The sequence below is a fragment of the Condylura cristata genome, unplaced genomic scaffold (genome assembly GCF_000260355.1).
Source record: "Condylura cristata isolate star-nosed mole 26May11 unplaced genomic scaffold, ConCri1.0 scaffold00001, whole genome shotgun sequence".
Classification (NCBI taxonomy): Eukaryota; Metazoa; Chordata; class Mammalia; order Eulipotyphla; family Talpidae; genus Condylura; species Condylura cristata.
Genome location: NW_004567102.1, coordinates 64,723,450 through 64,747,214, shown reverse-complemented (window position 1 = coordinate 64,747,214; position 23,765 = coordinate 64,723,450). Strand labels below are relative to the sequence as shown.

The 23,765-nt window shown below is 32.4% G+C and overlaps 1 protein-coding gene across 9 annotated transcripts in view; it reads left to right on the top strand.

The window, feature by feature from the left end:
- Positions 1–23,765, top strand: part of PTPRK (protein tyrosine phosphatase, receptor type, K) — a 494,475-nt gene that overhangs the window by 295,115 nt on the left and 175,595 nt on the right. For all 9 annotated transcript variants that reach the window (XM_004673838.2, XM_012722555.1, XM_012722542.1 and 6 more), the window contains exon 7: positions 12,990–13,283. In XM_004673838.2, coding sequence (XP_004673895.1) covers positions 12,990–13,283 — 294 coding nt within the window. The remainder of the gene's footprint in view (positions 1–12,989; positions 13,284–23,765) is intronic.

The window sequence follows — 23,765 nt, the reverse complement described above, 5'->3', positions numbered from 1 at the left end:
CAAACAATAATGAACAAAGGAATTCTATAGTTTATGCTCTGACCTGGCTTCTCTCCCACATTAATTCAGTTGCATGTAGTTATAGATCATTTGTATTCATTGTTGTAAATGTTCTATCTCTTTGCTATGCTAAAATTTATTTATTTTACTGATAATAGGCATTTGAATTATTTTCTCTGTGAGCTGTTTCCAATAAAAGTGTATGCATGGTCTAATGCATACCTTTTGTGAAACAGTTACTCTATTTTTTGAAGGAGAGAAGGAATTAGTATTTGAAGTGACATTGTCACGTACAGCTTTAGTAGATATTGGCATATGGTTTCCTAAATTTTTTTCTATTAGTAATTGTTGCATATACTTGCCAACACATGGATTTACCCTACCTTCCATTTGTAGTTACCTGTTTATATTTCATTATTTCATTTGTTCATAAGTGCTCTCATTTAGTAATTACTAATGCCTAGTATGTCAAAAACCAAAGACAAATAATATAATGTTCTTGCTTTCAAAGAACTTTCAGGATAACTCTCTTACAAGAAAGTTGCATGGACTCTAGAGTGTGTAATGAGGATAGCTTATCACAAGCAGTAATAAGTGACCTGAGATGTAATGATGAATGATGTTGTTAAGTGTATAAGTGGTAAAAGGGTACTTGAGAGGGCATTAAAAAGAGTTAAGGTAGATGAATATGATGAAAGATTTTCTCAGACTAAATGAATTCTTATGTATCCACATGTGATTAGAAATGTAAAATGCTAAGACTTAAGGCTGACAAGTAAGGAGGAACAGTCATCAAAATACAGTGGTTTTGTTTTTGCTAAGACATTTGCTCTCGAATGGGTAGGCTCTTAAATAATTTAAGGCAGTTTTTTCTTACCATCATAATGTCTGTGTTGTTTTATGTCTTTTTTTTTTTTAGTTCTATGCTACTGATAGTACCATAATAGTTACAACAAAATTATATAGTTTTCTTATTTTTTTGCATTCCATCTATAACATGAATATCTAACAGCTGTTAGTATAGGCTTAACTGTTGAACTCCTCACCACCGAATTGATATTTGATTTTAGAAAGAACATAATGTAAATTTACGATCAGCACAGTATTTCACATGGCTTGCCTTTGCATACTACAATAAAGTTACTTTTGAATCAAGATTTAAAATACCCAAGCACAAATGAAAAGCCTTTACATTGTAAACATATCAGTGTGCTTTTTATTATTAATATACATGACATGCCTCTATGATTAGTTTCCAAATTACTTTTATTGGATTTTACCCAATATCAGACTCATAATTAAAAAATGAATATAGATATTGGCATTTACATTTGAAAATATTAGTGTATATTAGGAACAAGATATTAGGAACAAGAAATGTATCATCAGCTATAAATTTTCTGTTATTTTATAAAAATTCATGCTAAAGAAGCAAGATACTTTCTTTTCTTTCCAATACTTAAAATATTAGGCTTCCTTAGCAAATGCTTTTTCATGTTGAGTTTAATAAAGGAGTTACTACTTAATTGATTTTACAGTTCCCATAAAAATGATTGCACATTTCTGTTTTCTTTACCTGGCATATTTTCAATCTATCTTTCTAAATTTGCACATAAAGATGGAAAATTTGAAGTTTGCAGAAAGGATGTATTTACAATCTGTGTCTTTAGCCATTTCATGCCCTTATTTTTAAAAGGTATGATATTTATCAAGGCATAATAAGGTTTCACGTCACTTAAGGAGCAGTAGCTGGGAAAAAAATAGCCTTAGCTCTGTAACTGCATCACTTATGGTCTTGATATCCTTTATATTACTGTCCTGGATACTTTCTATACTATACTTTGCATAGCAAGGGACTTAAACTGCCTTCTATTATTTTGTGTTTTATATGATATAATTAAATTTTATCTCTGAATGTTGATGTGCGCCCCATTGTGGTATGAAAGTAGGTGTGGTTGAGTGGCAAGGTGATAAGAAAGAAGTCTATTGCTGGCTAAACTGTCACAGTAGCATAAAATGTCCTTGGACAGGTACCTGTTTACTGTACATGGTTAAATAGCTTTCAAGTGTCACTATTTTATTATTTTCAGATAGGTGTATAATTATTGTCTGACTCATTTCTTTCTTATTATAAATAGGTAGGGTGATTTTATATTTGATGGTTCTTCGAGTGTTGGAGACAGGTGTTTTGGTCCCCAAAAGACTACTAATAGACCTAGATGATGAATAATTATTTACGTGATTAATAATTATTCTTAAATTTAGAGTAACCACACTGATGACTTAAATTTTTTTTATGGCATTGCCTTCTTATGGCATTATGACTGTGATCCATAAAATCCTGTTTTTCTTATTTCAGGACTTAAATACAAGTCTACAGAAAACTGTCCCCTGGACCTGTTTAAATCTCCTGATTCTTTTTTATCTCGTTACTATCAGGATAGTGATTTGGGGATTTTGGTAGCATTTACTAAGCTTACTTCACACTTTAAGTTTGCTATTTGCTGATTTAATCAAAGGATTCTAACAGAATGTGACACATAGGTTTTTTGTTTGCTTGCTTGCTTGTTTTATTTAGTCTCAGACTTGAGGAAATGTTTTAGTGCTTGTTTTTGTCATTTGGAATGAATATGAACTGGTAATTTTTACATTACAAATGCTAGTTTTATCTATAAGTATAAGTTAATGACACTTTCTTAGCTGTCATCATTTAAAAGTTTCTGAAGGTTTTTGTAATGAAAATTTCTTAGCATTCTGTCTCAATTGAAAGTTAGTTGTGCGAACCTAACAGCCTTTATCTGGAGGCATTAAGCTATGTGACTTAAATCTTTTTTTATTGTCACCACAAATTATTTTTCATTAAGCAAAACTTAGTTTATTTCTTAGACATTTTCAGATTTGCCTGGCCAAAAGAGAGATACCCTGTACTCTCCAGAATCATATAAAATAACCAATACATTGTAGTTTTTCTGATTAACTTGGTGTAAATAAACTTCTTGTAAAAATAGCCTGTTAATCAGGGTCACTGAGTACAGGGGGAAAGTAGAATGCCTCTACTTTCTATTGCTTTATTAAATCATTGCATTGAAAATATGGTCATCTGTTGCTGGCTACATCAAAAACATCATACATAATTTATAATTAGAGTATACACTTATAATGAACATAGGCTTATTTTGTTCTTTATGATATATTATGATATATTACAATGAGTCAATACCAAAAAGTATTTAAAATCAGATATCAAGTTGACAGACTTAAATTAGCATGGTTGCAATTAAATGTTGGAAAATTCTACTAATTGCAAAGTATTAAAATTCTATAGTATTTGAAATTTAGGCTTCTGAGATTTCTTAATGTTTTATATGTTAGATATGAAAGTATATATCTATTTGCTTTATTTTTAAACTATATTTTCTTGATTATATTTTACTTTTACATAAAGTATATAAATATGAGATATACATGCTTATATGAGTATTTATTTATATGAGAAAAACAATCATAACTTCAGCAATATTGCAGTAGAATTTTCCCTTTAATTGACAGCTCTTGTTTTACTGAAAATTCCATTTTATCTAATATATATTTATATAAAATATAGGTGTGTCATTCTGTATCATTTGTCATAATAGCCAGTGCAATACAAGTGTACTTAACATTGTTAGAAAGTGTGTTGCCTTTATCAAAGTTTCAAAAGTCGTTTTCCTAACACATAAATCTTGCTGATGATCCTAGATTTGAGGGTTCCAAACAAGAAGTTGGCACTTTCCAATTTTACTACTATCCTGATTGTTATTTTTAGAATCAAACTGATTTTCTATCCTAGAAATGCACAAGTTTGTGCTTAGGTGAGGGTGTTAAATGTCCATTAAAAAAAAATCTTTTGTATTGGTTATGAATCAATCAATAGAATATGTGGCTTGTTACCATGTGGGTTATGGTACTGGTGGAAGCTTTTTAAAGTTGTTGAATCATTGCATTAATTTTTAGTTTTAAGCCAAATTATTTGTTGGTATTAATGAGGTAGTGTTGATTTTTGGATAGAATGAATGGCAAATTTGTAGTTATATAGATTATATAGCCTAAAAGACAAATAAACCACTGTTCAAAATCATATACCCTAAATATGAACCAAAATTTGTGTTTAGCTTCAGCTGCCAGTTCTAAAGGGGTATGTTGCTGTTGTTTATTCAACCAGGTAATATAGTTATCGCAGCACTGTTTTCAAACCAAGATGTATAAAATGGCATAGTAATTCATAGGATATAAAATTTACTATGCAAAATTTGCAGTTTTGTTGTTGCAATGATTCTTCTTATTCCAACATTGCAGGCAGCAGGAAAGTGTCATATTATTGAGATTAAGTACTGTAATTCCACTGATCTTGCAGTTTAAAAAGTGAGTGCCCATTACACAGAGATTGAAGGACAAAGCAGCTATTATTACGAATAAGAGGGCATACTTAGCACTTCTGATATTTCTTCTAACCTGAACTAAAACTTTGTCAAGAAACTTTTCATCTGTTATATTATATATATATACATATAATATATATCATTTGTCATAATAGCCAGTGTATATATTTTATATATGTGTGTATATATAATAACAATAGCAACAATAATAAAATTGGTAGTGCTAGTGTGTATTTTGCTAAGTATTGTATATTCAAATTGAAAACATTTTTTATTGACATGGGAAATTCTATAAAATTACAAAAATTCTGTAATAACATAATTGATGTGATTTGACTACAAGACAAAACAGGATTTTATAGGTTTCTGCTTATGCCTTATTTATTTATTTTTATGAGCTGAATAAATCACTTGATGCCACTTGGTCACTAAGCAATTGCTTGGAAAGTGTTCTTTTGTTCTAGTCAACTAATTGCTTTAATTAAACAGTAACATTTTGTAGGTGCTGTGTATGAATGTCAGAGAAATTGGCTACATGGACCAAAGCATGTGGTGGGATATCTTATATTTTGGGGCTTACTTTCCACATCTGAAAATAAATGAGGAAACACATAAAATTTTATTGTCACCATTTCCACATGGTAGTTGTCTGATTGAAGCTGTTCTCTAAATTTTCTTGTATGAGGTGGTCAAAAATTATGCAAATAATTGTTTTAACGGTGACATAGTAACTCCTTTCCTGCCCCCCCCCATTATTGAACAGACTGCTCATTTTCTAACAGTATTATTGGATGTAGTGTAGTACTGCAACAGACACTGAGGAGGTAAAGAAAAAGCTTCATGAGCACGTTATAAATCTTACTAGGAAACATAAATAAAAGTAAAAGTGAACCCACCATCCCAACTTCCCCTGTTTTCCAATCACTGCAATTAGCACTTTATTGTATTTGTAGTGATGATGGTGGTATTTTGTTTTGTTTGTTTCCCAGCTAGGAACAAACTTTTACTTTTTTGAAATCTGCTTTTCTGTCTCCTGACATTTCCTCTATAATCTTCACAATGTGAGCTTTTAAGTTTATGTGAATAGAGGTGCTATAATATGTCAGCATTTTCCTATTATTAAATACTTTGCTTGTGTATTTTTTTCTCTTCTAAATATTTAAATTATCTCTTTAAGTAAATTCCCAGGAAGGAAATAACTTTGGTTTTTGAACACCTTTTTTATTTCTTGGTATAAATTATTTAGATTATTCACTTGTTGATGTGTAAGCTGTGTTTTCAAATGCCCATTTAACTATGCCTCATTGACTGTGGTCAACGATGTGTGAATAAATGTTCACTTGTTTAGGATTTGTGTCCTCTTCTTCGAAATTCTACTCCAATGATCTTGTGAAGTGGAAATGTGAGTGATGCAATTTTAGATAAACATTAGACATGGATTGCTCTGGGAAAATTACTTTACGATTGTTGTAGTATCTTCCCTAGGAACCTATTGATGATTTATACTGGAGACTTTATTTTGTGGGACTGTACTAATCATTTCATGATTTTAAGTAATTCTGCCTTCAGCCTATTGAAAGCCAGTAGCACTCCTCAATTATTTGTACAACTTGCACTCTTTGAAAATTCATTGGGAGGGAATGAAGAAACTTGTTCACTTGAATGTAATTGTGGTAAAAATCTGTAGTTGAAATAAACATATATAATTTTCATTGAAGAAAGGCTTTCTTATTCAATTGCAATTTTTTTTAACTTTAAAGTGTTTCCATCTCCATAAAGCTGTGCATTAGATGTGTTTATTCTATGTATTTCAATTTTTTCTTTAAATACGTGAAATACTGAAAGTGTGAGCAGTGGTGCACAGTACCTACTCTTTCCGTATTCTGCAATAGGTGTGTGCTAATACCCATCCATTTTTCATGGAAATAATAATAGATAATTGTACTTCCTTTTGATTGATATCTGCTCTATATGCTGGCATAGGAACCTCAGTTCAACAACGTCCAAACTTTGTGATGTTTGCATTAACTTTGATAAGTTGAAGCTTGTGAAGAATCTAGATGGTAGTTGAGGAAAGAATTTATCAACTGAATTACAAAGGATTTTTTTTTAAAGATTTATTTATTTGTGCATACAGAGCTGGGGTACAGATCAGAGGTTCAGGGGTGGTGAGAGGATTCACCAGAGACAGAGTAGGGAGTAGAACGGGCTGACAAAGTACACTGCTGCAGGGAGCAGCGGGCCGGTCAGGAGAGGTCTGCTGGGCTGTGGATCACCTCAGGGGCAGGGATCAAACTCATCTTGAAGTGGCTAACGTATTTGTAGAGAAGAAATATAAAGTAAAATGAAAATAGTGAAAACCACAAACATACTCTTAAGTATATCTGACTTTTCATAAAATGTGGGTGCAGGAGAAAATTAATCTAAAACTTTTCAAATGTATACCCCTTTTTAATATCTAAGGAAAAGTAAAACAAATTATGTTGTCATGCAGATATTAAGTAGCCAAAGAAAGTACTTGTGGTAAGCTAGATGTTCCCTTCCATTTTAGGGGCAGAAAGGCCATTTTCCTATTCATCAGTGCTGTTTCAAGTTTCTCAAAACCCTCAAGGACCATTAAACTGTTGTTATCCTTTTAAGGGATGATTTAACGTCATTTAAAATTAATATAGGGTCAGTAATAAATGCTTGAATTATTTTCTACACTGATGTTCTTAGGCCCTAATGTCCGTTCTTCACTTTAGAATTCAGTAGGTGATGAGGAAGAAATTTAAACCACATCAGCATGAACTGAGAGTGTTTTCTAACTTAATTGGCTAAAATTCTCTTGAAAGGGATGATTAAACAATAAAATAGCATTGATTTTGTTATAAACATTTCATTTAAACAAACAAAGGCTACCAAAGAAGAAAATACATATCTCTAAATGCAAATATTTTAATATTGAGTTTTTGTATTAATTTAGATATAAAGCATTTTTGATTCCTGTGCCCATTTTGACTTACAGCTTACTCAATAAAATCTGATTTTGAACATGTAATCTCCAGAAGTTTTTGTTGTGTTAAGTCACCAAGGTTTGTCATTTTTTACAGTTTATTTAAGTGACCCCCAAGATAGGAGGTCTTTATTGTGTCACTACAGATTTACATGGAAAAATGATTATTGCAGAATTAAGTTAAAGGTCTTGAGATGAAAAGAGTAGATTGGATAATCATTGTGTATCCTAAATGCAAACACAAGTGCCCTTATAAGTGAAAGCAGAGAAAAGAGAATACAGTATGTGCAATAGCACAGAGTTAGAAGTGATGTGGCCACAAGCCAAGCAATACGAGCAGTGAACAGATGTTGAGAGTCAAAAAACTAAGACTCCCCTATTATCTTTGGAGGAAATTGCATGACATGCTGCCATTTTGATCTCAACCCAATACTGCTTATTTTGAATATGTAACCTCCAAAAGCATGAGAGAATCTTAAATTTTTGTTGCTTTAAGCCACCAAGGCTTGGCAATTTTTTACAATAGCAGTAGGAAATAACCTATTTTGTCTCATCTTGTAGTAGGAAGTTTATATCATAAAGTATTTTTGAGGGCTTCTTTGACTTGTAAATGAAGCAATTTGGGACCCTCCCTAGTGGCTCAAGAGGTTAAAGTCCAGCACTATGAAGCTATCCACTGCCACTGCAGCATGGAAATGACCCAGCCAGGGAAATGACCCACATGGTATAGCAGACCTCTTTTGACCACCCACTGCTCCTCTTAGCAGTGTATTTCAGTACATCTGCTGTTCTGCTCTTTGTTCAGTCTCTGGTGAATCGTTTCACCCACACATCTCTTGCCTGTACCCCAGTTCTTGCATGCAAAAACAAATAAATCTTTTTTAAAAAATAAAGCAATATGTTTGAAATAGGATTCTGTTTATTTGTTAAATTTTATGGTTTGTGGCTTTTATTTATGGTTTTGCATTTTATTAATTAATTGCAATTTGATAAGTGACATGTAGATTTGTGAAATAGCATTTAAAACAATGAGAACTGAGTGAGAATATACTTTCATTATGACTTATCTTGATTTCAAAACCTTTAAATTACTTAAAATAAAAAAAACTAAGATAGCAATTTGTGTAAATGTGATTTTATAATAGGTTTAGCTCTAGAATAATGAATGTAAGTCATTAATTAAAAGTTAATTGATAGCATTGGCAAAGTTTATCTTGTATTTGGGGGATTGCATGTTTCAGTTGATACCTGATGTACAATTGGGATTTATTTGCACCACACCTCTGGTTCTGATAGTGTATTAAGTTATGAAGAATATTAATATTGTTGCAGAACAATTACTTGTTCATTTGCTAACTGATTAAAATTCATGTATAATTTATTGAAATGAATAGAGATTTTATAAATAAGACTTCATTCTCTGGGGCCTAAAAACAAAATACATATGCTAATAAGAGGCTACTTTTTACCTCAAACATAAAATATTTATGTATATTAGTCTCATTACTGCTGGATTTCCCTTATAATCATGCTGTTAGTCAATGTATATGCTTTTAGGCTTCTTTTAACATTGCGAGTTCTGTGTTTGAGCTACTGCTTTGATTACTGAACTGCTCCTTTTGTTTGCTTGACCATAGCAAGTCACACATAAAACTGTTCAGAGTGAAATGTTGCCTTTCTGCAGGACAAGAAGCTGATTACATCAAACACAATTCTTCATATCCACAAAACACTAGTACTGAATATTAATTCTCAGTTTTAAAATTCATGTACTCTCTGGTGAAAAAAGAAAACGAAGAATAGAATCAAATGTAGCCCTTCATAACACATTTAGAAATACAGAAACTTTTAAAATTCTTAAAATAATGCCTTCATTATCATTGGTGAAATTTAATGTCAAGAAGTTCAATAACATTAGTATCTGCATTTTCAAACCACATTTCCTGGCTTCTGTTTTGTTTTTAAGATTTATTTATTAATGCATACAGAACTGGGGTACAGGCCAGAGGTGCAGGGGCAGTGAGAGGATTCACCAGAGACAGAGTGGGAAGCAGAACAGGCAGACTGATGAAGTACATTGCTGAGGGGAGCAGCGGTGGGTCAGGAGAGGTCTGCTGTGACATGTGGGTCACCTCCAGGGCTGGGATGGATCTCATGCTGAAGCGGCTTTAGCTGCTTAGTGCTGTGCTTTAAACCTACTGCGCCACCAGGGAGCGCCCTGTTTTGTTTGCTTTTACATGCTATTTCCTTAAAATATAAATGATAGAATTTGCTTGCTGTCACTTTTGTTAATTTCCATGTTGTGGGGTTTTTGTTTTGTTTTTTGATAGCTGTCTGGTTTCCTTCTCTCTTCCCATCTATGTTCCCTTCTTTGGCTTCTCCCTTTTTTGCCATGCCAAAAGTCTGCTGAGATTTCATGGGAGAGATATAACATTCACTATACACTTCGTATATTAGGTTTCATAATACTCCTATGTTCTCATCAAAGTTCTGTTTATAATAACTTGAGAAATAGTTTAATCATATTAAATATCAGGTGACTTCAGGTTGCTATTTTGCTGTAATGTGAGTGAGGTATTGCTGTTCTGGATTAGAACCACTGATAGATATGAATTTAGCATAGTTTCCCACTTAAATTAGTCAGTATATGAACCATCTGGAATGAAAACAAACTTTGCACATATGAAACAACTCCGTTTATTTGCAAGATACAGACTGCTCCTTAAAATATCTGCAACATTTAGAGAGTCAGGGACGACATTTGCATTTTTCTATTATGTTCATTTCTCCACTCAATTTCATTTTAGCTTAAATTTTAGAAAATATATCAACTTTCTCTTCTCTGCCTACCCAAACTTTTGTAAACTATAAATATAAAAGTTGTTAGACTAGTTGGTAAAATTTAATGATATGAAATGTCTAGCTCTTTCTGAGCATATAAATGAAAATTTTAATCTCTTGGTTTTATTTAAACTTTGTATGTGTGAATAATTACGCAGTTGAAATCAGCTGTGGAATTGCAAACTTTACCTCTGTATAGGGTAAACATATATTGAAATAAATTTCAAACCATAAGGGACAGATTTTTTAGTTAATGTTAAGAACTACTTTTCATAGAAATAATTCTATATTAAACACTTTACATAGCATGTATTATCTCATTTAAACTAAATTTTATTTTCACTTCAATGTTATCATGGTGAAACAAAAGTTCCTGGTTTCTGCTGATGAAGTTGAAAACTACTTCCATAATGAACCAGTACTGATGGGAGTATCTTTAAATGTTCATGTAATTTTGGATTTAAAAAAAGTTTATAAATATATTACCTAGCCCCTTTATTTGTTTTGTCTGTATGATCTACACATTGTATTAATTGATATGCATTGATTTAATTGATATCCACTACTATTATTTTTTTTGCTTTCATTGTTTTGTTTATGCTTGGTTAATAATTGTTGCATACATGTTACATATTATGCTCACCTGCACAATTCACATGAATAATAATAGTTATATCCTATCAGATAAGAATAATGGTTTGTCTCTTTTTTCTGTAATTTCTGTAATTTGCTCTAACGTTTCATTGTGAGTCTGACATTTGTTTTTATATCTGATGAGAAACTGTTACACATTATATACAGATGGATACTGCTTTTTCAATCCATCCAACCAGTCTGAATCATTGATTATGAGTAAAGACTATTCACATTTTTTTTTAAAAGATTTATTTATTTGTGCATACAGAACTAAGGTACAGGCCAGAGGTGCAGGGGCGGCGAGAGGCTTCACCAGAGACAGAGTGGGGAACAGAACAGGCAGATCGACGAAGTATACTGCTGAGGAGAGCAGCGGGCGGGTCAGGAGAGGTCTGCCACACCATGCGGTCACCTCCGGGGCAGGCGGGAATCGAACTCATGCGGAAGCGGCTTTAGATTCTCAGTGCTGTGCTTTAACCCGCTGCGCCACCAGGGAGGGCCAAGACTATTCACATTTAGGTTGATTATTGATATTTGCGGGTTAATTACTGCCATTCTATCTCATGTTTTCTGATTTATATTTTGTTTTTTTGTTTTACAGATTTTTCTGTCTTTTCTTTTGGTTGATCTTCTCTTGTGGTTATCTCTGATTCTTCATTTTGTAAAATTTCTTCTAAGTGTCTCTTTTGCAGATTTGTGTGTGGGTGTATGTTGCCATGAGGATTCTTTCACATATTCTGTATTTGAAATAGTTTTTCTTGTACTGGCATAAACTCGTTATTGTTTGACTTTTAGATTCTGCCCTTTTCATATATATATTTTTTTTATTGATTCACAGTATGTCCCTTTGTATCTGATTCTGTATTATAATTTATCACCTTGCTTTAGGTTTTATGTAGTTTTGTTGTTTCCTTTCCTACACAAGAACTGCTTCATCATTCTCATAGGACAGTTCTTATGGTTCTGCCCAGCTTCTCTCCGCTCACCTTCTAGGATATTCATTATCCTTATTTTCTCTTCTAGTAGAGTCTTACCCTTCTCATAGATTTTATTCACTTTTCATTAATCTTATTACCCTGGCCTCTTTCATTGAAGTCTTTTATATATTTTTTTAAATTTTCACAATGATTTTTTTTACCTGATAATATTGATTTACAGAGTTAGGAATAGGATCACACCTATATGTCACCACCATGCTAAACACCAGGGCACTGGAAGACCTCCAGTTCAGTCCCTGTGTACATATTAAAACCAAGTTTCAGCCTTACATGTACCTTTCATGTTTGTCTTCATTTCTCTCTCTCTCTCTCTCCCTCCCTCTATTTATGTAGCATCCTCCTCTTTGATGAAGAGCTCATTCTGTCCCTGAATATCTTTTCTGAATCCTAAACCGATTTTTCCATGTTTAATTTAATTCTTAGACTTTATTGAGTTTCCAAATGATAGCTCTTCTAGAATCTTTGTAAGATCATCCAATTCTTTGAAATTTAGCTTGGTCTCTGAAGACAATCTCGTTCAGATTTTCTATTTTGTTTATCTTCTTTGTTTTACTTAATGGCTAGTAGCAGATGGAACTGGGAGCCCAGAGATATAATTCTCTTGTCATTAAGGTGAGGGAGGGCCAATCTAGGTGTAGATTTCATATCAGAGAAGTATGTTTTTGATAAAACTGTGTTAAAGTATCTTAACTTTGAAAGTACTTGCTCATCATAGCAATCTTTTAACACTATTTATATTCTTACTTTACAAGTGAAGGAACTGAGATCTGTAATTTAGGCCATTCTTACACAAATTCTTAATCTGTGAGTACCATAGCCACATCAAAGCTCCATTTAATTACTTGAAATTATTTTCTCTATTTTAACTGTACCGTATTTTTGTTGAGGTAACCTTACACATAGATGATTCAGATGCATTTGCTCTTTAAAAGAACAGTTCTCAAATCAATCATGTTCAGATTTTCAAATAAATATTTATTATGTACATAATATGTAAATGTATTTATTATTGTATAAATAAATCTTTCACTACTCTCTATATCCATACATCATAAGTGGAAATTTAACTAACTGGTTGTATGTTACATTTGTCTTTCCTAGAGCCACCGAGACCCATTGCCCCTCCCCAGCTTCTCGGTGTTGGGCCTACATATTTGCTGATTCAGTTAAACGCCAACTCCATCATCGGTGATGGCCCCATCATCCTGAAAGAAGTGGAATACCGGATGACTTCAGGCTCCTGGACAGAGACCCATGCAGTCAATGCTCCAACTTATAAATTATGGCATTTAGATCCAGATACTGAATATGAGATCCGTGTTCTACTTACCAGACCCGGTGAAGGTGGAACAGGGCTCCCTGGTCCCCCACTCATCACCAGAACCAAATGTGCAGGTAAGACTGAATAGCTCACTGTTTTACTTGGCTAAGAAATTTAGTTCTAAGATATGATATATGAACAGTATTACAAGGTCTTTACGTGTTACATAGCAAACACTTATCCTAGGACTTAAGTGAATGTGGTTAGTCTTTATCTTGATTATGTCTTTATGTCTTAATTTGACTGACTTAAGTTTTGTTTCTGTTACAACTTACGGTTATGGATCCAGTCTTTCTTGCACAGTTTAGTCCAAAATCTCTGAGAGATGCATATGGAAGTACTACATAGAGAGAAAACCTTTGCAGTGTAAGCAAAAGTTGAATACCTTCTACTATGTGGAAATTGTCTTCCTCAATAATTTTGATATAGTCAGTACAGAGGTCATATGTTATTACATATATATGCTTTAGGGAGATACTCTTCTGTTGAAAATGACCTGTTGTGAAGTTTAACACAACTATTGATAAATACCGTAAAAACAGACTTTCTTTATAGTCTTAAAGGTTATGATTGTCCTCCCCATGCCTAAAACATGGTAACAGTAAAGAGCATATGGGGGGGAAAAGGCTAAAAAAAAGAATAAAAAGCAAAATGAAAAAGTTCAAATATGTATCACATATTCTTAATGTTCCATATTGTTATAATAGGAGAAAGTGATAGCGATTTATTAAAGGCCCTGAAAAGTTGTGTCATTTAAGTTATTCTTGACAGTAGTTTAATTTTCAATCATAAGGACTTTTTTAATCCATCCAATTTTATGTTGAACACCTGCAGTGTTATTACATGTATCGAAGCTTCTTGAAAATATAATGATTTATGTTCTGAAAATTTAAAACTAACACTGTAGGATCTATGATGATGTAAATACCTGTAACATTTAGTTTCCTGCATATCTCTTTAATGTTTTCAACGTTCTGGTACCCCACCAAAAATACTGGCCTGAAATCAATGCAATTTCCTGATACACACTCACTTAAATAATTTTCAATCTGGTTCTCTTTTTTTCTATTAGGTTTTATATATTGATATTGAGAGATTTCTACTCTTAGGAAATTTTACTACTTAATCATTAGTTGAGATTTAGATAATAGAGAATACTAATTTGCCATTTGGTATCATACATTTATCCTGAGGTTGTAAACCAACCAGGTTAAGTCTCCTTGCTTCAACCTGAGTCATACAAGTTGTTTTACAGATTTTCTATACTATGCATTTCTTTCTTATGTTTTAATGTGATAACTATTTATTGGAGAAAAAGAAAAGTTCAAAACCTCAACTGTCAGAAATAATTTAACAAGATGCCTTTTTCTCTTACTTTTAATTATTTTATACACAGTAAAATAATGAATGTCAGTTTATTATTCCAGTACTCTTCCCCTTGACTTCCTTTCCCCAAATTTCTTTTAAACATCTCGCTAGGTTTCTTAATTTTGTTTTCATCAAAGTAGACCATTAAAAATTATCAGCAACACACAGAGCATTGCTAGTTAGTGTGATGGAAATTTTTTTTGTTTTAACTTTGGAATTATTTGAGATTTGTCATTGGTGTGAGGGCCAATGGAAATTGCAAGTTACTGAAATTGTGTTTTAAAGCTTGTCAGACTGTATAAAGTGGATGAAAACAACATGTTAATTAGCATGGATTTATCCCTATTACATGCTTATGTTCAGAATGCATATTGAACTGTAATAAGTAAAAATATGAATATAAAGTGCTTTGAGGTATTTTATTTTGAGAATAACCTTCTGTTTGTAGGACGGGATTGAGTAAAAATAACTTACAACTCATAAATGTCTTTAAATTTATAAATGTCCTGACATTTTAGAATGATAGTTGTCTTCCTTCCTGCTTCTTTATTTGAGAAACATTTAATTTGAGAGCTTTGTGATATAAAATAATTTCAAACACCCACTTGTACTTTTACTTCTAACTCTAATGCCGATTTTTAAAACTATTTTTCATATGTTGTCTCTTTTGCATGTTTATGAATTTGTTCATATTCTTATATGGTATATTTAATATAGTTATAGTTAAAAAGATGTGTTTATATAGTTGATTTTCAAGTACACTATAATATGGGAAAGACTGTAGTTACTATTTTATTAAGAATAATAATCTTGATGTATTATTAGAATAGGAGGGAGAGCTTATAAAGTGTATATATTGTCAGTTTTTAAACTCAAAGTCAGTTGTTACATATAACATATATATATTGTATATCTTTTATTTTTAAAAGATTAATTTATTTATTTTTGCATAGAAGAACTCAGGTATAGACCAGAGGTGCAAGGGACGGGGAGACAGGGGAGTAGCGGGGAGATGATTCACCAGAGACATAGTGAGGAACAAACCAGGTAAATCTATGGAAATACACTGCTGAGGGGAGCAGCCACTGAGACAGGAGAGTGCTGCTGTGCCTATGAGTTAAGTCCCTGGAGAGAGATTGAATCCAGGTGATAGCACTGAGTTTCAAACCCTAGGACACCAGGGAGGTTCCCGTTGTATATATTAATTAGTGATTCAGTTTTGGTTTAAATTATGTCTCTGTACTTCTTCTGTTCAAGGTCCACATCTCTTTTCCCTAATTTGAGATTTTTCAGACTATCAACATCATCACTAACCTCAACTTGCTACGGTATAGCAACAAAACAAAGCACAGCTTATGCAATAATCTTTAGCACATATTTCAGAAACCTTAATTTCTTCATAATCTGGGGAAGTGATTGCTTTGAGATTTCCTCGTCACTCCAAATAGCCTTGGTTAAATTCCCACTAATTCTGTTACTTTGGGCATCTTGAATTTCAGTTCCACAGTCCATTCCATTAATTTAGAGAAAACCATCCTTTTTTGTAGTTTTGCCCTTTAATGTCATCTAGTTGTATATCATTGACATAAACCGGGTGTTTTAATACAACCTGTATAGACCTTAAGAATAAGTATAGTAACTTAGCTATATATGCATGTGTATCTCTCTCTAGCACCAATCTCCCATAAGATTCTTGCAAATAGAAAGGAACTATGATTATTTTCTGCTTCTTAAAAATTATTATTTTTTTAATATCAGAGTAACAAATAGTTGTCTATTAGTTACCAAAGAGTAAATTGGTTACTATTTGCTTTGTTACAAATTTCATTTGAATCCATTTTAGTGTAACAAGCCACTGAAATTTTACTCCTGGCAATATTAAGTGCTGTTTTCTTTCCAAAAATCTATCAGTAAATAATTTAACAACAAGTCAACTACATGGCCTCACTTATGTGTATTAATGAAGAAATTTTATATTGATATTTTCAAATGCCAATGTAGATTTTGGTTTAAGTTTTAATGTTGCTTTATAATCAGCCATACATAAAATGAATGATAATATGTTATTTTCATACTAGTCCCATGAGTTACACAACTTTTTATCCCAGTTTGATAACTGGTGAACCTAAGATTTAGGAAAAACAAACAATGACTGTGTAAAGTCACTGAACCCTAGCTAGCTGGGGTTCAAACTCATTTTGTGGTTTTTGGAAAGTAGACGATTTTCCCCTTCTATGGCAGTAATGAATAAATTAGTAAAAGTATAACAGGCAATATCTGGGAAGAATTTTTTTAATAGTATCTATGGATAATACACTCCCTAAGAAAATTTAGCTTAAGATATGCAATTTCACTTTTATTGGAAGCACAGTTGATTAGTGAGCTTAACACTGATGTGCTGCTTGATTATTATAAATAATTAAGAAATATAGTCTTTTTTTTTTTACTTTAGCCTTTTTTGAAAACATCCTGCATAGTTACCAAAGCTATTTTTTGTTTTTTTTTGTTTTTTTTTTTGTTTTTTTTTTCTGGTGAAGTACACCAAAATTATTTGGTTAGTGCAATTTACTTGTTTCAGGGTCTCAAAGTTAGGAGAGGTGGTAATTACAGCCTCGGATAATGGTAACCACCTACGCTTGCATCGTGCTTCTCCATGAACCTTAAGGGGTATGATTTTTTCACTGTTAGTTTGCAGCCTGACCCATGCTATTGTTCACACAATGCTTTTTCAGGCATTTTATAAATATTAAAAAAGGTGTAAGTGTGAAGTTGTCTTAAATGGGAAATAATTCAAATACTCCACTGAGCGATCACAGAAAGTATGCTTGTGTTTCTTTTCTTTTGCCATGTGTCTTATTTCCTCTGGGTATACCATCTGGTATCGAAGCTAAGAAAATCAGTTTCTCTTATTAAATGGAAATAAAATATGCCATCATCAGAAATTGTCTGCATCGCATGCTTTGGCAATTGCATGTTAAAATTGCTCTTTAAATTGCCTTCTGCTTCTGGGTAGCCCATTGTTGTAGTGCTTCATGATTAACTGGCATTTTAGCAGAATTCCCCTTATAGAAAAGGTCAAGAGTTCAGGGTGTCCAGAACATAATATATTTATGTAATTGGGGAAAATGTTCTGTGCTCTCCTATTGAAGTTCAATGCTCTTGGCAATTTTCAGTGAAACATGTAGATATATGGAACATTGAACAGGAGCGTATCTTATTTAAAAAGTAAACATTTACTAAAAATGCAATAGTTTTCTCTCCTAAATCCAAACTAGGAAAAAAAAATCAACACAAAAAATTAAAACTACTCAGGCATATGTCAGTAGCCACAGGGACAAGGAATTAAGATTTTACTTTTTGGTTACAGTTTCATCAACAAAATACAATCATATATTGATTTTTACTGTAGTACAGATAGTTATCAGTCAGAAAGACTAGTTAACACTGTAACTTAGCTTCAAGGTTAAAACAAAACAGACAACTCTTCTAAGGATCGGTGTGTTTAACATTGTGAGGATGATGCATTAAATACATTTAAGTTGAAGGCTCAGCTTAATGATTACTTAAAATATTTTGAAAGATTAGTTTTCTCTTGGTCTTTTTTTTTTTTTAAAGAAATATTTATTTATGCATACAAGAGCTGGGGCACAAGCCAGAGGCGTGTGTGGGGGTTGGGGAGTGAGAGGATTCACCAAAGAAAAGTAGGTAGCAGAACAGACAGATTGACTGAAAAACACTGTTGAAGGATGCAGCAGGGCTCAGCTCCCTGGCTAGGGATTGAACTTGTGCTGCAGTGGCTGGAGATCACTTCAGAGTGCTGGGCCACCAGGGAGGGCCCTCTCTTAATTATTGTGTGGCTTTTTCCAACCTTTGAATTTTTGGATATTGTCATTTATATTGTGCTTATTCATTTCATGACTCTTCTTTACAGGAATTGTAAAAGATGATATTTTAGATGGCATATGTTTTTAAAAAGTATCAAAAAATCTTACAAAATGTAAACAATTGAATTTTCTTCCTTTTTTTAGATTTTTGTAGTGAGTAATCTGATTTTGTTTTTCAAATTCTGTAAACAACATTTTAGTTTAAGACATTTATTATGAAAAACATTTTTATAATAGCACAGGTTTAAGAGCAAGGTCTTTAAGGTTAACTTGCAGTGTGTTACACTGAAACACATAATAGTCACTAGCGTAGACCTATAAACAAAGAATACAATATAAAGTGATATGAATTTAGAAGAATAAGTTCTTTAAAGGACCTTTTCAGATATATTGTCTCTGGACAATAATGGCTTTTGAACTGAACCATAAAATTTGTCTGAGTTTTTTTGTGAAAAAATGCAAAATAATTTGAAAACCAAGATAACTTGCATCATTATACTACTTGTATTTTTTTAAATTGTCAGTTGTTTATAATTCTATTATTGTGAGTTTACATTTTTATAAACATAGCTGGTTATTTATATTAATGTTTTTATACATTGTACTGTACTGATGTTTTTGGGCACTGAAAACACATGGAGCCTTGACTCACTCTGGGCTGATGTAGCATCTGGACTGGCAAGGAAGAGGAGGTCAGGTTTAACAAGAACAAACTATCATTCTGTTGTTTTTAGAAACTGATTGACTATTAGATTTGCTTCGAGAATGATCATTTCATCTCTGTGAAAGATGAATATGAGTTAAGGAAAGACTGGGCGAAGAGAAACCAAGAAAATATTCTTCTAATAAATAAAAAAAAATGCTGTCTACAAACATCTCTACAGCATGTTTCTGTCATTATAGGTCAGGAAATTTGTAAATTCTCTCAGTTTACATCAGGAAATTTGTAAATTCCTGGATAGTGTTCTTGTTCCTAGTAATCAAGGAAGTTCCTTTTGTCAAAACCATTTTAGACTTTTTATAGATAATCTACTTTATTTTCAATTGTATTTGTTATCTAATGTCGCCAGTTCCATGCATAATCTGTAATTAAGCCCTCATTTTAGTGAAGAAAATTATGAGAGATTAGAGAGAAATTTAAGAGCTAATTTGTATTTAATGGGATATTTATTTCATCAAGTTTATTGAACCAAGGTTGTATACATTGTCATAATTAAGACTGCAGATTTATCAATAGTAAGACAGGATTCTTACCCTTTGGGGAATGCACAGTTCTCTGTGTACTATGATGATATTGTGAGCCCCATCATCAAATATATAAACATGACAAATGTTATAAGAATAATAAAATGTACTCTGGAACTCCAGTGATTAGAGAGATAGTGTCTCACCAAAATTTGTGTCCCTACCAGTACATTCAAAAACATCCCTGATCCTTAACTATGAAAATGTAGTTATGTGCAGCCTGAAGTGACCGTAGTATGATTTGCCTTGTTTCTTCTCTCTACCAAAATATAGAAAACTGTATGCACAGACGGAGGTATTGAATGGAAAATATAACTCACATCATAATTTAAATTACAAGTAATTTGTTTAACTCCATAAATTATGGAACTGTTATTTTGCACTTTCACAGAGAATATATGCCCACATACATACATACATATGTGCGAGTAATACCAGTTTAAGACTATTGAAAGCCCACCAAGTAAGAAATTGTCCTTCCATACATATATACATCTACATTAACCACAGGCAGCAGATATACAGGTAACTTTATCGTCAGTCCTGGCAACTTTCTTTATAGGAGCTGTCATTAGTTAATAATTACGGAAGTTGAGTTGCTTTCTGCTTAAAATCGTCTTTTGACTTACTTTATTCCTAAAGACCATTTGGTGACCAGTGAAAATGAAATTATATTTATTTATCCATAGTTCTGTACCACATGCTGAACCAGTTAATGGTACCATTAAATACTCTTTTTATTGACTTCATTTGTTTTTATTGAAGTTTGCATGCATAATAAAGTTGATAGGGTGAAATGATTTCAAGTGACTCTAGCTGTCCAATGAGATGACCCTGATTTTCTATCCAGCCCTAGTTCTTTTACTTGATATGAGGAAGTAGAAGTAAAACAAAAATAATATATTAAAATGTCTTAAATAATGACACAATGTTATGTTGACTATAGAAGAAAAGGCTGTAGGTAGAACTAAAAAGTTCCAAATCCACAAATGAGACCTAGAGTTGTGTTAATGATGAAGATGCAACCGCATGCCTCAGACCTTCCTTCCCTTGCTGATACCGTTGTGGCCACACTTGTTTTTGCTTTTCTTTTTTATCCAGAGAATCTAACTCCTTTTCTGTTATTTCTGGTTTACTTCCTCATTTTAATTTATATTCTCTACTTTGGAATCAGAAGGCATACTCCTAAATTGGACTCTGGAGAAGAATAAAAAAAAGATGTAATCATATTTTCACAGACAAGTATTGGTGAGGAGGCGGGATAAACCTTAATTATTTTTGGACTCACTTATTCAGATCTTTCCTAGTTATAGTTAGATTTTTTTTGGAGAATATTGGTCACTCTGTATTTACTGACTGGAAAAAAAAAGGACTTTGTAACAATGCAGCTTGCTATTTTTATCATTTAATTTGACTCTTATTTCTGAAGATGGGATTATCAGCTTAGTATCTCACCTTCAGTCTTTCCTGTCTTGATACAAGATCTGATTCATTGTAACTAATACTTGCTATATTGATGACTTTTTATCCTCTTTCTTCTCCCCCAACCAGTATATAAAGTACAGAGGGGAAAACATACTTAAAGGAAAAACAAAATGTGTGAATTCTAATCTTGAGTGTAAGTTATAGTTGGTGAACCCAATAGAAAATGAACTTAAATGTTCAGAAATGCATGTCTTCATTGTCACCCTATTAAAATCTGTGCAAATCCAGCATCTGTTCCTACCTATGACATGGTCTAGAAATTATTGATTAATCTACATTTCAGTTGTCTCATCAAAATCATCAGATTAAGTTTTGAGCTTATATAGTTCTTCTTTCATTCTTTGGATTTGTTACTATTGTCCACCTCTAGTCTTTCATAATAAAGGAAAAATAGTCGAGATGAATGTAATTTATTTTTACCTCTTTATTTTTAAGCATATACTATATCCTGCCTTACATATCCACCCCTCAAAGTATACAACCATCATATGCTTTGAATAATGTTGCATGTGAATCTATGGTAATTTCTGGTCAAAAAAACCAAATTTATAGTTAAAAAAAAACATTTTGCAAATTTAAATAGATATACATATGTATATGTATACACAGACACAAAAATACACACACACATACATACATATATATGTATGTATGTATATACACACATAGTTTAGGTTTCCCCTTTGACAATAAGAAAAATAACATTTGTGCCAATAATCAGATTATTAATATGGATTTAATGGATTAGTCCAGTGTCCCTATTAGTCCAGTGTCCTTGATGACTTGGGGAATTTTTAATTCCTACCAGGCTTGGTAGATTTGGGTATATAGTTGTGAAGAAAAGACATTTCTCATTTCTCCTGTTTATGTAAGTAAAATTAGCAGGTATCTTAGTTGACATGTAGATTCCCTTTCAACAAGTGACAATGTGGAAACTAAACAGCATTCTATTTCATTTTACTCGTTATTTCCCCCATAATGACATTCCACATAACTTACATCAGTAGAATATGCAACTCTGCTGTTTTAGAAACAGAAGCAAAGGAAGATTTTCTTCAAATCCTCCTATCAGCTGATTCTCGTAATCCTTAACTTCTATTTCCTCTTCACTTCTGGCTAACTATTCACCAATTAGAAGAACTAATTTTTCAAGGCTAACTTCAATCAATGAGCCAATTACTTTGGGGAAAGATCAGGTCATTGAAGCTTAATTAAACCTATTTAGGATTTCTTTTACAATTTTACAACCCATTTTAGGAAGCTGGAAACTACTTTAAGAATTATTTTACTGAGTAATACTAAGCCAGAATTATTTCAGAGTCCCTTAACCTGCTTCTCCTTTTTCTCCTCTGGTGAGTTCTGCATCATATTTTGTGTGTGCGTGCGTTGTGTCTGCAGTTGCTTTCGAAAAAAGCTCCACTCTGGTTAGGAAGAGAAATACACCGTTCTTAAGCTTACTTTTTTTCAAACTTCTTTTCTGGAAGTTTCAGGTTCTGTAAGGCCTGCATAAATGTGTACATAAAGAGTTGTAAAAAAAATATTTAGTAAAGCATTACATTAAATTTTATAAGTAGAATTTTTGAAAAGCACTTAAATATTACAATGCTTGTATAGCTATTTGTAAATGAAGATTTTTTTTTCTATACCTATGCCTTTTTATAAATTGGGTTTAAGTTATATACAACTTAACTTCCTGCATATTTTATTTACCATCATATTAAGACATTTCATGTTTCTACAGGACACTTTATCCATCATCTTCAATGATTACCTAATATATTATTGGAAGGACGTACTAGAATTTTCTTAACCATTCTTAATATTACAGAAAGTTTGGATACTAATTGCATAATTGACTATTGTAATGCCACAGTGAGGACTGTGCATATTTATTTTTCTACATGACAGACATTCTTGACATGCCCTGTAAAATTGTCTAAGTTTATGTCAGTTCTCTTTACTAGTTATACCAGCAAGACCTTCACACAGTTATGCAGTTTTTTTTGTGGGAAAGTTTTTTATAATTAATCAAGATTATCTTCCCCATTATTCACCATTCTGGATACTTGGGGATGAGTAATGAAGTGATTTGATTAGTATCAAACAGCTATTTGATGGCTGAAGCTAAGCCTGTTATTTATACTGCCTGTAATTCATAACGTTACTCAGCCTCTCAAAATCCAGGAAATCATACTCATATTTGCCCATGTGCATTGACAATTTGTATCAAGCACTGATGTAAACTCTGAGATGCAAATCTAGGCTGCTTGAGTAGATTTCTGTGCTAAGCTGCCTACAGAGATTTACTTTATTTTGCCTACAGAGGTTTAAAAGACAGAGGCTTAAAATGAGTTAAATAATTAGACCAATAAGCTGTATCATACATGTGTTATTCATTCTAGGGAGAACCAAGGAGACTTGAAGTGTAACTAGAATTTTATTAAGCTTCAAATCATTAGAATTGGAAGTTATTAGGTTTCATGAGTCAGCAAAATGTAGATTCAAACCTTGTTCTACTATGTAGAACTGAGCTAATGTTTCATCTCTTCACCTATAATAGTTGAACCTACTCAA